Source organism: Spea bombifrons, chromosome 6 (assembly GCF_027358695.1).
Source record: "Spea bombifrons isolate aSpeBom1 chromosome 6, aSpeBom1.2.pri, whole genome shotgun sequence".
Classification (NCBI taxonomy): Eukaryota; Metazoa; Chordata; class Amphibia; order Anura; family Pelobatidae; genus Spea; species Spea bombifrons.
In genome coordinates, this window is record NC_071092.1 from 22,823,731 (window position 1) to 22,843,760 (window position 20,030).

The following is a 20,030-nucleotide window of genomic DNA, read 5'->3' on the forward strand; positions in this document are numbered from 1 at the left end:
TTTAGTTTTTTGAAAAATCCAAGGAAATTTATTAATGACAATTACAGAAACCATTGTATCACCAGAGTGAAAATAAAAAACAGCATCTTCAGTGTTCTAGCAGAGTATAAAATCCTTCCCAGAAACATGGCTTTCTGTCTCTGCCACTGTACAAGAGAAAAGGCTGGTGTCTTGCAAGCTTCTCTGTGGTGTCCTAATACTCCTGATCTATTATTTATGGCTTGTGGGTGGTTTTTAATGTACATCTATGTGAAATAAAACAGGACAATATGTAAATGGCAAAAAAGAGAAGACTGAAAGACAAAGATGTACAAAAGAGTGCACATGCAAAGGAGAAATACACAAAACAGAGCAAATATAAGTGTAAATATATATTTAAAAGGAGAAATCCATGCATGCGTTTAAAGGCTAAATAAAGGGTTCTAGCACAGTCATCAAGAGACACATATATAGGTAGGAAGGATTAAACAAATAAACATGAGATTTGAAGAAACAATGAATTGTAGAAAAGGAAATACTCCCGTTTCAAGTTTGTCACAGGTTGCAGGGAAAATGAATCACACAAGAAAATGTGTGATGTATAAAATAACAAGATGGCAGAGCGTCAAGGAAATAGGTTTTCAAAACAAAAGTTATAAAATACAGAGTGAAATGAGGGTTATGGTAGGGGTTGTGGAGGAAGATAAAACCCTGTGTGTACTATTGGATACAAAAGCTACTGAGGGCAAGGGATATGAAAAGGGAATTAATGGCTGTTCCTACACCACATTCAGTGTAGCTGATTGTTCAAGACTGGAACCATTGGTTAGAAATGTATTGCCATATTAAAAGACCAATTTAATCCCCAAAATAAAACCCTTCAGCGTCAGAGGTGCTTGCAGTTCAATGCTCTTCAATGCACTGCACAGCCCTCTTGCTGCAAGTTAATTTCATAGCCACTTCTAAACACACCGAAAGATAAATACAGAGCCCATCCAAAAGACTCTTTCCTGAGCAAGGTCTTGCAGCAGTACATCCTGAGTAGGTGAGAATAAGGGGTGTACAGGTCATAATATACAAGCATTCCTCAAGAGCACTTCCAGACACAAATTGCCAGGCTGCCCCCAAAGAACATGTACAGCAGGTTCTTGACTTCATGAGTGATCTCAAATCCAAAGCCTTCTCCAATGACAACATGCCATGATGAGCCAAACTTCTTGTCCATTGTCTCTTTGATCATTTTTGCTGCACTCTAAAAAAGTAGAAAATCATTACATTGGTTAAAAGATGTTCCAGAATGCATCTAGTAGATGTAAAGAATGACAAAAAGAGTCTTCATGGTGTAAAACCTGCCATTTCATTATCTCTAACAATCTGATACTTTTCACCAAGAAGAAGCTGAGCTATGTCTGATTCACATTGTTTTAAGGGAGCGGTACTAAAGAGTTGCTTTTTAACCCCTTAAGGACAATGGGCGGTCCCTAAACCCATTGAAAACAATGCATTTTGAGCCGTACATGTACGGGCTTTGTCATTAAGGGGTTAATACAGGCCTTTGTCTGTGTTCTTAATGTAAATCCCTAAAGTAGTTACATTTTTGTTTGCTTATGTGAAGGTTACTATCAGTGTCACAAAATCAAGATATTGCTATCTACTTGGTGCAAGAGGTAGGTGCTTGTTTTATGATGCAAATTAAAAATGGTAGAGATACCTCATTATTACTGGCAAATTTTTCACAAGCTGTAACACAGAGCTCCATAGTTTCTACACGCATTTCTTCTGGCATGTCTGTGTGCTGCAAATGGAACACATTTTATAATATTAGTAACAAACTCTTGGGCTTGTAAACAATGTTCCCTTTTATTTTCAGTAGTTGGTGTGAGCAGAAAACTTGTGCTGTGCACATTTTTTTCCTGTTACAAAAGTATGTGGGCACTAAATGCTTGTGCATTTGTAAATCTGAGATTGTTTCCAGTAGATCTCTAAATTCTAATCTTGTTTGAGCAGGGCCCTCCTCACCTCTTCTTTCCATAAGTCAAAATGTTATGTTATTTACTACTTGTTATGTCAAGCCTACCCATTGTACAGTGCTACAGAATATGATGGCGCTACAGAAAAAATAAATAATATTACCAGATTATATTCTATACTGAAGTTAGAACTACTTTTTATAGTTTGTTGTTCCATTACATAAAACATCAAGGAAGGGTTCCCCAACCACATGTATATATTTATGTGTAAGGCGTTAGAGTTGGTGCGTTTGTTGAGTATGTATGTAAATATATGGTGTTACAGTGGCTATGTGTATGTACATATGTATGGGTAAGTGTATGGTCTTAGTGTGAGCAAAGGTGTGTGTGTGTGTGTATGTATGTATAAGTGTGAAGCTGCCCCTGACCATCATCACACCCCTACATCATAATTCATTCAGCCCCCACCACAATCATTATCCCTCAACCACCAAAATGCCATCCCCTCATAACTTATCATTATCTTCATACCCACTAGCATTATTTACCCATCATCTTCATACCCTTCCCTTAGCACACCCCTTTCATATTCTTACAAACATATCTCTCCCCTTCCCAACCTCTGAGTCTGTGGTGTCCTGTGGTTTCCTCTGACTCTTCCTTTCCATGTCTGCCAGTCAGCGCCATGCCTGGTATATGACATCATATCTTGTGCAGCACTGACTGGCAGACGCACAGTGACACGAGATCTGTGCTTTAATTGGCAAAAACTTATTTTGTGCACTAGCTGTCGCAGCTACACTTATAATTCGATGGCTGGCTCCAAGACCCACCCCAGGGGAGGCAGCCTCCCAGGAAAGGTTAGTAACCTTCTGTGCGCACATAAATTCTCCTTGTGCGCTGGTTGCACACATGCACACCTTAGAGGGAACACTGGTTGTAAATCCATATAACCTATGGAATAACACTGTGGTTTATTCACCAAAGCAGGAGAGTTTATACTCACTAAATTCAGGGCTGCCCCTGAATAGAGTCAATATTAATTGGTGAAGAGAAGTCTTGCAACAGCAGCTTACTGGGCTTTGACCTTTCCAATTAATAGTAATGCAGACGAGCTGAAAATTCTCCCGACAACTTCATCTTTGGTGAATAAGTCCCTTTGTGTACAACAGAACTTATAACTGTCTAAATTATTACAGCAATTATCATAAACTTAAAAACAAATCTACTACAACTTATTTGTCTCTGGCTGAGTAAAGTTGATGCCATCAGCACACAACACTCCATACCCTTTGTCTCTGTTTACATCGGTACAACCTTATTATAAAACATTATAGAATCTGTTGGTGCTATAAAACAAAACAATTAGGGTGGGAGGTGAAGTGTACTTAGGAAAGAGGAGTGAACAAAATGCAGTTGGGCTTAAAGTGAAGCTCTTCCAACCCCTCATATTAGAGAGTACATATACTGTTTTGCATCTTTAAATGCCAAGATGAACTTTTTTTTACTACATGATCAAAAAACGTCATTCCAGCTGACAGGAACTGGAAGTTGTACACATGCAACAACTGGAAAGGTATAGGCATTCCATCCCATCATCACAGGTTAAACGTTCTTTGGTGTTATAAAAGGTCTTTACTAGACGTCAAAGAGTTAACGTATAAAGATGTCTAAAATCACAGGTTATGAGCTTTAAAACCCTCCTGCAGTTTAAACTAAAATAAAACCTGGAAACATATACGGCATATGCTGTGAAGTCATGTAAACTACTTTTGGTTAAGAGAGAGAAAAATTAGTTAGAATTACCCGTATTAAAGGGAAGCTGTGCATTCTCTTGTAGTCAGCCTCTTCTTTCTTCCCCTCTCCAGGATCTGCCATGATCATTTATCTTCAAACCTTAGTAGTTCTTATGTACCAATATATTTTATGTTGTAGAAAGTATTGTGATTTATTAAATGGGTAGATGCCTGTAGAACACGTGGTCCCGTCAGACTTGCTCAAATTTCTAAAGAGACACAGAATGTTCAGAATTACAAAGAGTATTGGAACTATTGTCCTTTTACCTTGCAATTATTCCCTCGCCCACAGCAATATCTACCGTTGGCTTTTAAACCAATGTAGGTGCGTTCAGCTTTTTATGAAACAATACAGAAAGTTTTGCATTTAAAAAATATAAACATATAATTTTCTGATAATTACATATGAACTTTAGTGCCACCTCCAAGCAGTTTTTTTTTTATTTCTAAACAATGGCCATCTAAGCATTAGAGAACATAGCTTTCTGCTTTCCATCACTAGGGTAACCATGAGATAGCAATGTCCTCAAAGGTACAGATCATGAAAAAGAAGACAAAGAAAGCCCTGAAGGGCTTACAGAAAAAGGGTTTGAAAACATAAAAAAAAAAAATACTTATGCTATACCAGTATAAAACGTAACTAATTAGAAAGAGCTGTGATTCATTTTGTAACATATACCTTCCCTCACTTATGCAATCATTTTTATGCCTGAAAAAACACTGAAGACTGTGAGAGAAGTATCTCTCACTGAGAAATATGTCACATGCAGGGGAGAAAAACAGTGGGAGAGATTATTATTTATTAATGTTTATAGTGACATCATATTCTACTACATTGAGATAAGGTAATGGGAAGAATAATCATGCAGACCTCGAGAAACTGAAGTTGTATTGCCTTTCTCCATGTGAACACGTGTTTTCATCAAATATATATTGTTTATTTTATTCTGTAAACACAGTTATGTAGGAAAGTGGCAGATTTGCTTTAAGAATGCGCTGTTAACGATTTTAGATTAAATGCATCAGGTTGGCTGAACCTATAGTTGTAGACAGCTTTGGTATGCTACATACTAATCTAAAGTATACAAGTATTAGTGGTTTTACTCTTAGCTACCTCAAACAAAAAGCAATAATTATTTGGTGCCATCATTAAACAGGACAGCACATATAAAGCAACTAAGATTGATGTACTGTGCTAGCCCAACAGCTATTAAAATTGGAAACCAATCAATATATAGATTCTCACTTTTGCCCCAGAACGCTCTAGAAGGAGGACCTCTCTCAATTTATTGCTTGGGCTGAAGGTGCATCTATGGTTATGTTGCGCTTCATTGTATCACTGTTGTATGGTAACCCTGAGTCTAATACTTCACGGCAAACAAATCTATGGTAATATGATAGCCTGGCTACATAGTCCATTAATGCTCCACACTGGGGTTTTACGCGGCTTGCCTTTTCATACCTTTTAGGTTCACCAAACAATGCAAGGATTTGGGTTTATTTACTAGGGTGAGAGTTTGTGATTTTAACCTAACAATGGCAAGTTTCTCCAGGAGAAAAGGCTTAGCTGGTCATGTAATTTATAGTTTGATGAGTGATGGGAATAAGAAATCTCACTGATTTAACGACGCTTTATAAAGAGTCATCCACCACCTTTATGCTGAAGCTCAGTGTCCAGATCATCAGAATTGAAAGCCAGTGAGACAAAACCGCAGCTCTGCCATTAGTGAATAGACCCCACTGTGGTAGGAATGTGTTGTTCCTGTTTTTCCTCTCTTTCAAGCTTCCCTTTACAACCTAGCTACTTTTACCTCTAATTGGCTTTATAACGTTGTACAATACCAATAAAATGCATTTCTTTTAAATAAAAAGCATGCAAACCATTAAAAATACCAGCACTGTATGTTCTACTGTTCAATAAACTATGTTTTTTTATTTAAATATTATATATTCAGATGTTTGTAACTGTGCAGTTAAAGGGACATATAAACCCCTGACTACTGTGTTTGCCAGTTTGTTATCCACATAACATCAAAGATTTGGGGCAATTAGAGGTAATTCACATACCATCACATTTTATCCTGGACAAAAATCTAAAATACTGGACGGTCCAGAACAAAACAACAAATAGGCATCATTTCTTTTTCTTGAATACTTGACTGTTCAGTTGAAACCAGACACCTGGCAACCTCACCAACCACATATTACACTGAATTCCTTTATTGATCTCTGGGGGTAAATGAATGTCCTCTGGTGCTACATCAAATGCTCTGTTTTTCAGGTCAGAATTATGGAAATCTCTGAAACTCTCCCAAAACTTAGTTTCCTTGGTCATAAAAATAAAATAGGCATAAAAAACAGATCCTTTACAGAACATACTAATACTCACAACTGAAAATCCAGAAAGTTTTTTTGCTGGACAACCCCCCCCCCCTCGGTAGAAAGAAAGCCGGACCTGCGAGTAACTGTAATTCAGATGCAGTTTTGAGAAGGTTGAATGTCTACATATAGAAAGTCTAACGCATTTTATGCGCATCCTATTTTAAACCGAATCTATGTGATAAGGTTCAACCATTCTTTAGGAACTAGTTTATTATGTATTGAAATTCCCTCTATATCGTATGACCAAATTCGTCATATTTCATTCATTTCTACTAGGCTCAATCTAAAATTCTCATTCCTATTACTTTCTACGCTTCCTCCCACTCTCCCCTCGTCCTATCACATTATCCCTTACTTTCTTCTATCTTCCTTCAATCTGTGTGCTTTTGTCTGCCCACTCCTACTCGTATTCGCCCTTCGCTGCCGCCTATTCCTCCTTATATCCAGAACTAACCAGGCAAAGTTACCGGAGCTCTTGGTCGTGCTCATGCCTCTCTCCCGCAAGGCGTCCCTTTGCTCTCCGTTGCTATGGAGCGGCCCAGTCCTTCCCTGGCAACCGATACAAAACCCGGAAGCGCAGCCACCGAGTTTTACACCCCTCCCACTTGCTTCAAACACCGACGAGAATTGGTTGGACTTACACATGCACATGACGATAACGGGGGGCCTTCGGATTTGTTACCTAGGACACGAGGCAGCGGTAGCTGACTACTTTACTGCCCGATATGGCTTTCAATGCGCGCATAATGTATTAGCTTTGTCTTATTACATACAGTTACATGCGCAGAAATGACGCAAATTAACAAATGGATCACTTCACACTTGACATAACCATGGAGATCTGTTGAAGTTGGAGTGATTTTGTTTTAAAATACTCTGACTTTTATAATGTGCCACAGCTAATAGATGAGTCTTAAATATAGGTATACTTTATGGCACTGTGCTAATGCAGCACTTTTATATAACTTTTCAGTTGTTATCAGTTAGTATTTTGTGTACTTGCTCCGCTACTTAAGATAAGGGGACCATACATACACCCTGCACTCAACTTCCACCACATGTTAGAGACAATCCTTTGCTTTACTCCACTATAAAATCCTGGAAGTTGGTCAGACTACGCTTGGGTCTCCAATGGCGATACTCTTTATTCCAGCCTTTTCTTCAAAACTCGATTTTTCAGAATGGTCAGGCATCCAACGTTTTTCGGGTCTGGGCGACACAGGGGATACGCACTATTGCCCCCTTTTTGGACCATTCCTCAAGGACCCTTCTGCCCTTGCTATCTTGTAGGGATAGACTTGTGTCTATTACCATACCTTGGTTCGCATACTTGCAAGTACAGAGTTTAGTCAGGTCGCAGTTGGGCCCTCTCACACTGCCAGACTGGACCAGTCCTCCGTTTTCCTGATGTCACGGATGACAATCTACTCCATAGCACACTGACCACCTGTAAATTATTACCAGCTAGCTCCTACCTGGACATGCAACTTAAGATAGCACATCAGGCCTACTTATCCCCCCATAGAAAATTTTTAATCGGCATAATACCAGTGGACGCTTGCCCAAAATGTGGTTTTGCAGGTGCTGACCTGTTTCATAATTTTTGGACTTGCCCTCTAATTCGTGTCTTCTGGACTACTATTCAAACCTTTTTTGAGGCAGTTATCAACTGATGCTTATTTTATTGACCCGGCTGCGGCCATTCATGGCCTCATTAGGATCGGGGGGTCCAGAGATGTGACATTAATTAGAATAATTTTGGCAGTGGCTAGGAAATCTATTTTGCACCATTGGATACAGGCGTCCCCACCATCTCTGTCCCTAGTTCATACTAAATTGTTGTATTTGCTTCGAATGGACTGGTTGGATGCTTCCCTTAATAAAGACAAGGGTACTAAACGTTTCTTTACGAAATGGGAAACCTTCATTAAAACGTTGGATGAACCCCTTAAGACACGAATTATACATACTTTTCAGGATACCTCGTGGTTCACTGCCCGCTTACTCCGAGGTGCTACCCCTTGTGCCTAAGTTGTTACTATGTTTGACTAGACAACTGACGAACAACATGTATATACATAAATTTATGCATTTTTTTTCTTTTCTTTTTCTTTCCATGGCCATGGGTTTAAATGGTTGTTGGAGGGTGGGGTGGGGGGACTTGTTTTCGTTTTTCTTTTTATGTTATTGTATCACTTGCCTCCCTTATCTGGGACTGTGTACTCTTCCTTAATGTCTCTGAGACAGTAGCTGAATCGTTTTGTTACGATGTTCTTGTTCTTTGTTCAAAAATTTATAAAAAGAGTTTAAAAAAAAAAAAAAAGATATGGGGACCAAATTTTTAAAATTAAATCCAGGGATATTTTTTAAAAATTGGCAAATGGTATGGGTGGGACAGTCCCGATTTTGGGTCTCTGTCCCGCTGTCCCACCTATCCCTACCTTTGTCCCACTTCGCAGGGGCAGAGGTAGGGTGAGAGTCGTTCTCACCTCAGGTGCAGCTGCAGGGGGCCCACAGCTGCCCGATCAGCAGCTGCAGCCTGAAGGACTAGTTGGGAGATCACAATCTCCCTCTAGTCGGCTCAACCTTAGGGAGCGCGAGGTCTGTGACTTTACTGCTCCCTAATCACTATGCGCCGGCAAATAATGACGAGTGCGTAGTGGTGAGGGATCAGTAAGGCGAGGTCTGAAGTGACAGGCCTCGTGCTCCCACCACAGGATGGAGGTTGAAGAATGAAGGATGGTGGAAGAGGTAAAAGATGGGGAGAAAGGGGTGTAATGGCAGTGTATATGAATGTATGTGTTTGTAAGCTTGTGTGTGTATGGACAGGTGGGTGTGTGTGTGTAAGAGCAGTATAGGTATTTGTAAGCTGTGTGTAAGGGCAGTGTATGTGTACATGTGTGTGTAAGCACAATGCACGTGTATATGTGTGTGTAAAGACAGTTATGTGTAAGGGCAGTATATGTTTATATGTGTGTGTAAGGACAGTGTATGTGTATATGTGTGTTTATGAGCAGATGTGTGTATGGGCACTGTATGTGTATATGTATGTTTATGGGCAGGTGTGTGTAAATGCAGTGTATGTGTATATGTGTAACGGCAGTGTATGTATATGTGTGTGTAAGGACAGTGACTACAATTCTTATGATTCTCAGCCAGCCGGGTGTCCACCATAATGCTGACTGAGTATCATTGGAAGAGTAGTCAACAACAGCAGAGATTTTTTATGTGTGTTTATGAGCAGGTGTGTGTAAAGGCAGTGTGTAAGGGTCCTGCTGTTGTTGACTACTCTTCCAATGATACTCAGTCAGCATTATGGTGGACACCTGGCTGGCTGAGAATCATAGGAATTGTAGTTCACAGCTAGCATCTGCAGCTTTACTGTTGACTGCACTAACCATGATGCTCAGCCAGCATCATGGAAGCAGTATGACTGGCTGAGCCTCATGTGAACTGTAGTCAACAGCAGATGATATGACAGGTGTTAGTTGTGAAATTAAACTCCCATGATGCCTAGTCATGTGGACATCTGGCTGGCTGAGCATCATGGGAATTGTAATTCACAGCTTACATCTACTGTTAACTGGACTTCCCATGAGACTCGGCCAGCATCATTGAAGTAGTATGTCTGGCTGAGCCTCATGGGAATTCGATGTGTTCTTTTTTTTAATATGCATGACTGTGGTGACAAAAATGCGTTAGACATGCATTTTTAATTATATTTTTAATTGCATAATATGTACTTATCTGTTTGAAGTAAAGACCGTGATTGAAATATGAGAGTCAGTGCAGTCTTCCCTCCTCCTGACCCTACTGTGACATTGAGAAATCCTCTCCCTCGTAATCATCCCCAGAGTCCTTTTGTCCCCTCATTCACTAAACCATACCTCTCTTTAGTCCTTGTAGTTCAGGTATAGATAAAAAACAACACATGAAACAGCACTTGCATGTATAGATCAACTGAATAAGACATACAAACCCTATATTTGCAGGTATACATAAATAATGTATAAAACATAGCATAGCAGGTATAGATCAACACATTAACACACAAACCCAGCTTTGCATGTATAGGTCAATTGAAATTCACATGTGAACTCAGCACTGAAGATACAGATCAAATAAACAGAATCAGACACACAAATCCTGTATTTGCAGGTATACAGTAATAATGTATAGAAACATAGCATTGCAGGTATAGATCAACTGGAAATCACATATAAACTCAGCACTGAGGCTAAAGATAAAAAAAACAACTGGGGGAAACAGCATGCAGGTATTGATAAACTTAATAAGATATACAAACCCTGTATTTGCAGGTATACATAAATGATATATGGAAACATAGCATGGCAGATATGGGTCAACATAATAACACATAAACCCAACTTTGCAGTTATAGATAAATTGGAATTCACATAAAAAAATCAACATTAAAGGTATAGATAAAACCCCCTAAATCACAGGCATAGATCACAGGTTGCACACCCCAAAGCCAGCCCTGGCATCCACACTGCCCACATAGAACCTGGCCAGCACCCAGATAACACACATAGGACTTGCCATCTTTGTCCCCAAACAGTCAGGCCTGTGCCATCTTTGTCCCATAAACACGCTGCCTGTGCCATCTTGGTCCCCAAGGCACAAACACCCTGCTTGTGCCATCTTTGCCTTTCCACAAATCAATTATACATCTATGATACCCACAAACAGTTTTACAGTCACCCACTAATTCACACTTTCATTCACATAATTCATTCAAACAATAATTTATTCTCTCACTCATTCACACAAATCATTTACACATATTCATTAATGCAGTCTCACAAATTAATTAATTCTCTCACTCATTCACACAATTCATCCACACATAAATTCATACTCTCACTCATTCACACATTTCATCCACACATTATTTCATTCATTCTCTCACTCATTCGCACAATTCAACCACACATACATTATTTCATTCTCTCACTCATTTGCACAATACATCCACACATTATTGCATTCATTCACTCACTCATTCTCTTTATTTATTTCAATATTCTTATTACCCTCTTTCTCACTAGCTACTTCTCGACCCTTTCTCAATATCTACCCCCTTTCTCATTATCCACCCCTCTTCCCCCTTTCTCACTATATATGCATATGCATTGTCCCAGATTGAGGCTGCCCGGGACCCGGTACTTAAAGTCCCATTGCAATCCGGGACATGTGGTCAACCTATTTTGGTGGCCTTGTTATGGAGATAAATAAAACAGGGACAGGATATAAACTCCTCAGCATCTATGTGAACTGGAGAAAGATGACACCAGTGCTAGGCAGATAATATAGGATATAATCTTATATGAGGGGATTGGGAGTACATCAGTACACTAAAAGAAGTCATCATATACATACGCCCCGAAGTCACGCCTGAAATCCTTTCCGATAAAATATGTAGATTGAAATAGAGTACACAACGGAAAACTTTTACTTTTCCCCTTACTGATTTCCAGGCCTAGAAAGTTTTGTCCTCTCAAGTGACTACAAATTCAGGACATCGACACCCAAACACAGACACACCAGGACAGGCTCTGCCACACTGACACCCAAAGACCCACATCCGGATGGGCTAAGCTACAACAATAATAAAAAAAAGTATTTTCCACACTGTTTTTTTCGTTGACCCCCTTTTGTGTTTTTGCCCCTTTGTGTGTCGCCCCCAGCCAGCACTATGTGTATTTATGCCTCCATCCTGCCTCTCCTTTTAGTTTTAATTTATGTTATGACCCCACTACCCCCTTGTGTATTGATGCCGCCAGCACAGATTAAATGCTGCCCTGCAGTATGGGGTATGTATTTTTTACTTGTATCTGACTAGTTGGCTTCTTCCATAAGTCTATACTGCAGGGCAGCATTTTATCTATGCTGGTCAGCATACCCCACACCCTTGTATATTGCCCTCAGCTAGCCCGACATTGTATGTTTATCCCAGACCCCCTTTAGTATTGACTTATGTGATGCCCCCAGTCAGCACCCCTTTGTGAATTAATGCCCCCACACATTGCATACACAGGACCTAGATTGGAAGCACAGGACTTGTCATATCTGCACCCAAACAGCCTGCCTGTGGCATCCTAGCAGTCATGTGATATGATGTAAATTGACGTGACTCCGCTGGGTTCCTGCTTTCCCTGCGTGGTACAAGAGACGTTGTTCGCACACAGAGGGAAGCAGCATCCCCTGCGGAAGTGAACGTTAATCTGGCCCTGCATCCGGGGACATGTCCCGGGAAATATTTTTTCCAGGGAAGTGTACTCAATCCAGGGACTGTCCACAGAAACCGGGGACGTCTGGTCAGGGCCGGCCTTAGGGGTGTGCGACCTGTGCGACCGCACAGGGCGCCATGGTTGCAGGGGCGCCTGACCGGGACTTAGATTAAAGCATCGGTTTTTTTTTTTTTTTTTTTTTTTAAACTTTCTTTAACATCATTGATGTTAAATAAAGTTTAAAAAAAAAAAACGATGCTTTAATCTAAGTCCCGGTCAGGGGCGCCGAGCGGTTGCTCGTGAAGTTCTCGGCAACCGCTCGGCGCCCCTTACTCTCCGTGACTCCGTCGCGGTGCCAGCATCTCATGTTGAGCGCCGGACTATACCGGCGCTCAACATGAAATGCCGGTAGAGCGAGAAGACGGATGCCTCCCGCTCTTACCGCAGGACTCCGGCAACAAGGTAAGTGGGGGGGGGGTAGTTTGAAGGGGCAGAGGGGGGGGGTAGTTTGAAGGGGCAGAGGGGGGGGGTAGTTTGAAGGGGCAGAGGGGGGGTAGTTTGAAGGGGCAGGGGGGGTAGTTTGAAGGGGCAGAGGGGGGGGTAGTTTGAAGGGGCAGAGGGGGGGGGTAGTTTGAAGGGGCAGAGGGGAGGGGTAGTTTGAAGGGGCAGAGGGGAGGGGTAGTTTGAAGGGGCAGAGAGGGGGTGTAGTGAGGGGGGGCGCCAGAGGAGTAGTCCGCACAGGGCGCCACAACGCCTAAGGCCGGCTCTGCGTCTGGTCACCCTATCTTAAGATAATTATAGCATGCACAGATCAAACCAATGTTTACAGCATTTTTGCACCCCATGTCTTGTTATGGTATTCTGGAAATTTTAAAAACTTTTGTTGTTATTGTGCATAGGCAGGGATAGGCAAAGTGTCCTTACAAGGATACCAGTATTCATGGAAAGGTTTCCAGAGGTCCATAGAACATCAGACCCCAGTAAATGTCCACCATCAGCAATGCTGGTACCACCCCTGAGCTAAGTGAACCTAATGACGCAGCCTAGAGTAAGAAGAAAAAAACCTTTTCAAAATGTTACTGATTGCTGAGAATGCACCCAGTCACCCACGAGCTTTAATGGAAATATACCAGTAACCCAACACACCCCAATAAAATTACAGGTTTCCTGCCTGCAAATACCACATCTATTCTTCAGCCTATGTCATATTATTAATGAAAAAATGTTTGCTGATGCTATAACTGCCTTAGATGATGGGCCTAGACACAATAAATTAAAAGCCTTCTGGAAAGGATTTACAATTCTAGATGGTATCAAAAACATTTGAGATTCCTTTTGGACCACTTTGACGGCTTTGAAACTTTTATGAAGAAGTCAATGCAAACCTGGAGATGGTTAGGGGATTGGAACTGGCAATGATAGGATTGTGATTGCTTTTAACAATCATATAAATATATAAATAAAGGGCCCTTGTTGTTGAATTAAATATACCTCACTTAACTACTGGAGTGCTGAGTGTTTTTATTTGTGATATTTTGGGGTGCTGGTGTAGCCCAGTTCGAGCACAAGAAATAGTGCTGTTCTACTATTTCTACATTGGTATATGGCTCAATGTATAGTGATAGGTGTTATGCTGTACCACCGTCAATGTCTGCCTTAATATATAATGATAACAGCTATGCTGTACCACTGTCAATGTCTGCCTCAGTATATAAGGATAATAGTTATGCTGTACCGCCATCAATGTCTGTGCCAGTATATTATGATAGAAACTATGCAGTTTTAAAGTGTGTGTGTGTGTGGGGGGTGTGTGCCACATACAGGATCCGCCCCAGGTGCCAAATACTCAAGGTACGCCCCTGATCTCATCTGCCACTAAGTTACCCAGTCCCCTAGTTTATCCAAATCATTCTGAAGAGAAGCTACATCCTGGTCAAACTTTATAACCTTACCTGATTTTGTGGCATCAGCAAACACAGACAAGTGACTTTTAATATCTATTTTAAGATCATTAATAAATAAGTTAAAGATTACTGGACCTAAGACAGTACCCTGAGGCACCCCACTTACCACATTAGTCAGCTTGAGAATTTACCATTAACAACAACTCTTTGCACCCTGTCACTAAGCCAATTTCTAATAGAAACACAGGCATTTTCTCCAGGACTGATTTGTCCCAGCTTATACAATAACCACTGGTGTGGAACAGTGTCAAATGCTTTTGCAAAATCTAAGTAGACAACATCTACAGTAACACCCTGATCTATACATTTACTCACAACATCATAAAATGCAATGAAATTGGTCTGACATGATCTGTTCTTCACAAAACCATGCTGACTTCTACTGATGATATAATTGTTTACAGTATATTCCTGTATGTCATCTCTTAAATAAACTCTCAAACAATTTCCCCAGTACAGATGTTAAGCTCACAGGTCTGTTGTTCCCAGGCTCAGATGTGGATCCTTTTTTAAAAATCAGCTTTCTGCCAATCCTTTGGCACAATTCCCAACTGAAAAAAATCTTTGAAAATCAGAAACAGTGGCTTGGCTATTTCTTGACTAACTTCCCGTAGTATCCTCGGATGTATCCCATCTGGCCCTGGAGCTTTGTCTACTTTAAGTTTACTTTATTGTTTAAAAACTTTATTTTGAGTCAGCCATTCCCATGATTGATTTAAGGTTTCTGTAGTGCTGAATTACCAATTGTGTGAAAAACTAAGTACATCCTTACTGCTTACATAGGAATAAAAATGCTATGTAGCAGACAGGTGCTTTTAATCAAATGACCTTGATTAATTGATCATCAGCAAGTGTGACCACCTCTATAAAAGCCGAAGTTTTAGCAGTTTGGTGGTCTGAAGTATTCAGGTTTGTGTTAACACAATACCAGGAGGAAAGACATCAGCAATGATTTTGGAGAAGCAACTGTTTCTGCTCATCAATCTGGAAATGGTTATATGGCCATTTCCAAACGATTTAAAGTCATTTTACAGTGAGAAACATTATTCAAAAGTGGAGGACATTGAAGACAGTTGCCAATCTTCCCAGGAGTGGACATCCCAGCAAATTCACATTAAGGTCACACCATGCAATACTGGCCTCAACGCCAGATCTTTGTATTTCGCTACTAGGTGTGGCACCTAAAAAGAAGGTAAGAAATATCAGGCTTATTTGATATCAAGCATACTCGGAGGGAGGGTCAGTTTTTGATGCCCTGGATAAGGATTTTAAAAAGCCATTAGCAGCAGCAGGCTTAGATCCAAGTCAGTTCAGTACTTATTCTTTTACAATAGGTGTAGATACTTCAGCAGTGGCAGAGGATAGGCTCAGGTAGTTCATTAAAGACCTAGACAGGTGGTGCTCCACTGCTTCTAGAAAATATATAGACCTATGTTGGAGCATACCAAGAGTAACTGGGGTAAACAGAATCTCATTATTTTGCACACCTGGCTAAATGATCTTACTTTCTGTAAATCTGTTGAACTAGGACCCAAGGGCTGGAGGGTGAAGAACTCCTCCCGGGTTCTTGGGATTCAACTGATCTGACAACTCCAGTCTCTGCTCCAGAGCTTCGTGCCCGACACCTATTATGACACATCTAGCTGCAGGCCATCTTAGGAAACTTCTGTCAGACATTGGGCTAGATTTGGTGTTTCCTGCAAAACATCCTGTACAGTTCAGTGAAGTGGCTTTGTAGTGGAGCTGGCAATGGGGTAAGGCTGGGTGCAGGCATTGATTTTGTGATTAGTCTAGTCACAGGGTGGAATGGGGGCTATTGTCAAATGCACGTCAGGGTGCTGGCAGGGAGGTGGCTCAGCTAGCCATCTTTATTTGGAAAGGGAGAGGAAGGCTAAGAGAACTTCTAGTCTGCCCCATAGAACCATATGTCTCACCAGATGCAGGATGATCTGGTAGCTGATGAAGGGACTTAGTAGCTGCCCTTGAGTGAAAGGAATGCCACATTTTGGAGGGGCCGCCAAAGCCCCAAATTAGTTTTATTGTATAGGTAATAAAGTGGGTTTGTTTTTCCCCAACCTAATATTTTTGTGATTTTGCATTGTAAAGTTTGCTTGAGGGTGTTTTGGGTGATGCAGAAACTATAAGGAGCCATGCTCGAGGGTAAGGCATGTGCACCTTAAAGTTGTTTTATTTCTTTGATGCATGCTACCCAAGTAGTCAGTGAGCCAATGTCCAACATTGCTATATGAGCATAAAATGTAGCATACAGCCTTTGATTTCCAGCCATTGGCTGCACTGATATAATTCAAGGCCAACGGCCACCTCATTGTCCCCGTCTAACACTTGCAATAGCATATCAGCTCATTTATCCTGTACATGTGTTGAGCATCCATTAAAAGGAATGTGAGTTTAACTTGCATTTTTGCATCTCTACTCAAACACCGAACGTTCCCTGATATGTCCGTTATCCGTAGGAAGGGAAAAGTGGGGGTCCAGTTGTCCCTCACAGTTGTGTTCTCTGTATTCATGAGAAAATTGAGCCCTGGAATATGATGTCATATGTCACGAGCAATATAGAGACAACAACCATGACGGAGAGAGCAGCACCATTGCTAGTCCTTATGAGTGAGGCTTGAGGTGGCGCCCCGCTTGCCCCTATGTAAGGACACTCTGGCCATCATTTGCACTTTAATACATACAATAGCTACATGGTCCCTTTACATTTTCATACTGCCCTCTTTGCAAATGCATTTGCCTTTTCCCCCCACCCCAGCTACTTTCTGTGCAGGAAATGCACACGTGATATACTTACTCCGAGTCAGCTTCTACAATGACTTGGTGGACTGCAATGGAAGTATTTTCCTGCCACTGATTGTCTGCTTCAATGTTTGATGTCCCCCAACAGGCCCATTGACAGTTATGGTGTACTAGGGCCATTGATCCTTATTGAAGCAGCCTAGAAATTGCCACTAAACATCTCTCCTTTTGCGTGGTAAACACAATTGATAGGGTATGTTGATTTAAAATAACTTGTTGAATGCTACAGGGGGAAATCCTGCTTTAACTTTTTTTTGACAAATCCCCATATTTAATATCTTCTTTTCAGAGTTTATGACAGTTGTGAAATTCGCTAATTGAAAACATTAATTTTTATTTCAGCTTTCCTTTGTATTATTATTATACAGTAAATCATGCTTTTACATTTAAGTTTTTCTGAAGAAAATGGTTTGGTATAGATTTGAATGATATCTCTGTTTTGTATAGACCGATTTCCAGTTGCCTAGCTCATTTAATGGCTACCATAGCAAAGAAGATGACATATCTGTAAAAAATTAACATCAAACAAATCAATGGACTCTCTTAAAGCACAACAACCCTGCACATGAAAATATGTTATTCATTGCATATGTAAATGGCAGTTGGCAGCCACCTAATCTAGACTGTGGCTGCTAAAAATAGGCACAAAGAAATCCATGGAACATAAAGTCTCAGACTCATTCAATTGGCCCCATATACATGGTATTTACCCTAAAATGATACATTATCGCATTATTTTTCAGACCAATGCAACCTAGGATCATGGAGACACATCTTTTTTATGGCGCAACTGATTTTAACTGATTTTAAACTGCAGAACTGAGATTTAATGTATAAATCTATAAATAATATAATATATAATATATACTGACATTAGTTATAGCTTGTTGATGCAACGAGAACAAGGTTGAACCTGATTGATTTCTGTCTTGTTTTCAACTTAAATTATTATCTTACTATACACCAAATGTGTCAGGACTACCTTATTCAAATCATTTTATTTTTTTCACATTTTTTTCACAAGCTTTTGGTGTCAGTTAAAATTGAGTCTACTTACATTGGTAATGACTCACCATGTACAGATAATTAATCACTTCTATCTGGCACAATAAAAAAAAGCTCAAGTTATTTGAAATATCTTAAAGTATCGTTGTACACTTAACTGTATATTTGTAAATGTTGCTAATGAGTATTTGAGCTACAACTGACCTTTTTAAATTTAAAATATAATATACCGTAATTGGTTTGTGATAATTCATGTAGGTCATGCAGGTTCTCAAACATGCATAACAAGATCAATAGTGGAGTGCCTGGAAAACAGATACTAATGAACCACAACAGTGTATTGATTTATTTTTATATCTAACTTGCACATGTGTAATTAGTGCCCACACATGGAAATCATTACCTATCCTTACCTACTAGGGGAGGCCTGGCACCCTCTGGCATGGGGCCAATAGTGGAGTGCCTGGAAAACATATACTAATGAACCACAACAGTATATTGATTTATTTTTATATCTAACTTGCACATGTGTAATTAGTGCCCACACATGGAAATCATTACCTATCCTTACCTACTAGGGGAGGCCTGGCACCTTCTGGCATGGGGCCAGGTAAAGCCAAGTCTTTACCCCCCTCCCTGGCAACCAACACTCCCACAAACTTACACACACTCACTCGAACACACTCAAAAGGCACACATAGTCAATTAGATCTCACAGAGTCACATGTCATACCCTTGCCCTGTCTGGAGCATTTCTTTATAGCTGTTCGAACACTGTGCAAGTAGCTGCGTTATAACTGTGTGGTCAGATTATGTGACCCCACTGTGCTCCTGACTTTGCGAGTGGGTGCCACTGTTAACTACTGCCATTTTAAAGGAGACTAATAAAGCAGAGATCACTACCTCCTCAATTTAAATAGGCAATCATGCATCAGTTTTTTTTTCAGTCACCAAAAATGATGCTGCTTTCTCTGCAATCAGTGGGATACTCTGGCCTAGGCCAACTAGGAGTGACCATGTTTCCTGTTGTGGCTCTCCTCAAAAGGAGCACTCCAATGTCACAGGCAGCCCACTGACCAATGAATGGATATAAAAAGTACTTTCATCTGTATTTATTCAACCCTTCCATAGTCTGTCGTATTGTGTATGTCCTAATCCTGAGCCCAAGCTAGTGGAAAATGCACTAGAAACATGCAAACATGCTCTTCCAATTGTTATGTGCTACATTCTAGACATGCTGTCTGAAAGGAAGCATCTGAAGGGAAAGTAAATGAGTGGTTTAAGTGAAATGATGCTCAATTTATTTGAAGAAGGGTATCAGTAAACTGTTTGCTTTAGTGACCTATGTGAAAAATAATGCCATTACTGGTCATTTAACTGGGCAGCATGCCTCTAATCACCCGTCAAATAAAGCAAATGGAAATGTTGGGAGGTATTGTGCCATGATAACAAATTTCATCTAGACACAAGTAGTAAACTCGCTCCTGAAAATCCTAAAATTTACCAGTTATTGAAAAATGGAATCTAAAATTGTTTTGAAGGTGACTAACAGTACCATAACAGTAAAAAACTACCACCTAATAGATTGTCTACCTGTTTTCGACCTGCCGATAGATAAGTACTGTTGGTGGAGAAACTATCAAATTTCCCAGAAAGCACATGAAATGTCTTCAAGATTTCATGAGCAGCATTAAAAATAAAATGTGTAATAGCTCTTTAAATGATACATAATGAGTAGGCAAGAAGAAACAACATGCACACACAACTATGCAACAAATACACCAGACACACTCTTTTTTTGGAAAAAAAAACTTGCTGATATTGGTTCTATCTATGAAGTATAGCGGCATAGTACTTTTGATA

At 40.3% G+C, this 20,030-nt stretch overlaps 1 protein-coding gene across 1 annotated transcript; it reads right to left on the bottom strand.

Annotated features, from left to right (window-relative positions):
* On the bottom strand, nt 1–6,739 carry DNAL4 (dynein axonemal light chain 4). The gene is made up of 4 exons (XM_053469977.1): nt 6,595–6,739; nt 3,756–3,954; nt 1,691–1,774; nt 1–1,231 (listed from the first exon to the last, which is right to left on the bottom strand). The coding sequence occupies exons 2-4, from the start codon at nt 3,831–3,833 to the stop codon at nt 1,067–1,069; spliced, it is 327 nt and encodes a 108-aa protein (XP_053325952.1). The 5' UTR covers nt 3,834–3,954; nt 6,595–6,739; the 3' UTR covers nt 1–1,066.
* Between the last annotated feature and the right edge of the window lie 13,291 nt (nt 6,740–20,030).

Excerpts from the sequence above, each read along its gene's own strand:
- DNAL4 (XM_053469977.1), bottom strand. The coding sequence starts at position 3,833 with ATGATCATGGCAGATCCTGGAGAGGGGAAGAAAGAAGAGGCTGACTAC. Across the intron at positions 1,775-3,755 it reads ACAGCTTCCCTTTAATACGG|CACACAGACATGCCAGAAGA; the intron begins GTAATTCTAACT and ends TTCCATTTGCAG. Across the intron at positions 1,232-1,690 it reads AATTTGCCAGTAATAATGAG|AGTGCAGCAAAAATGATCAA; the intron begins GTATCTCTACCA and ends CTACTTTTTTAG.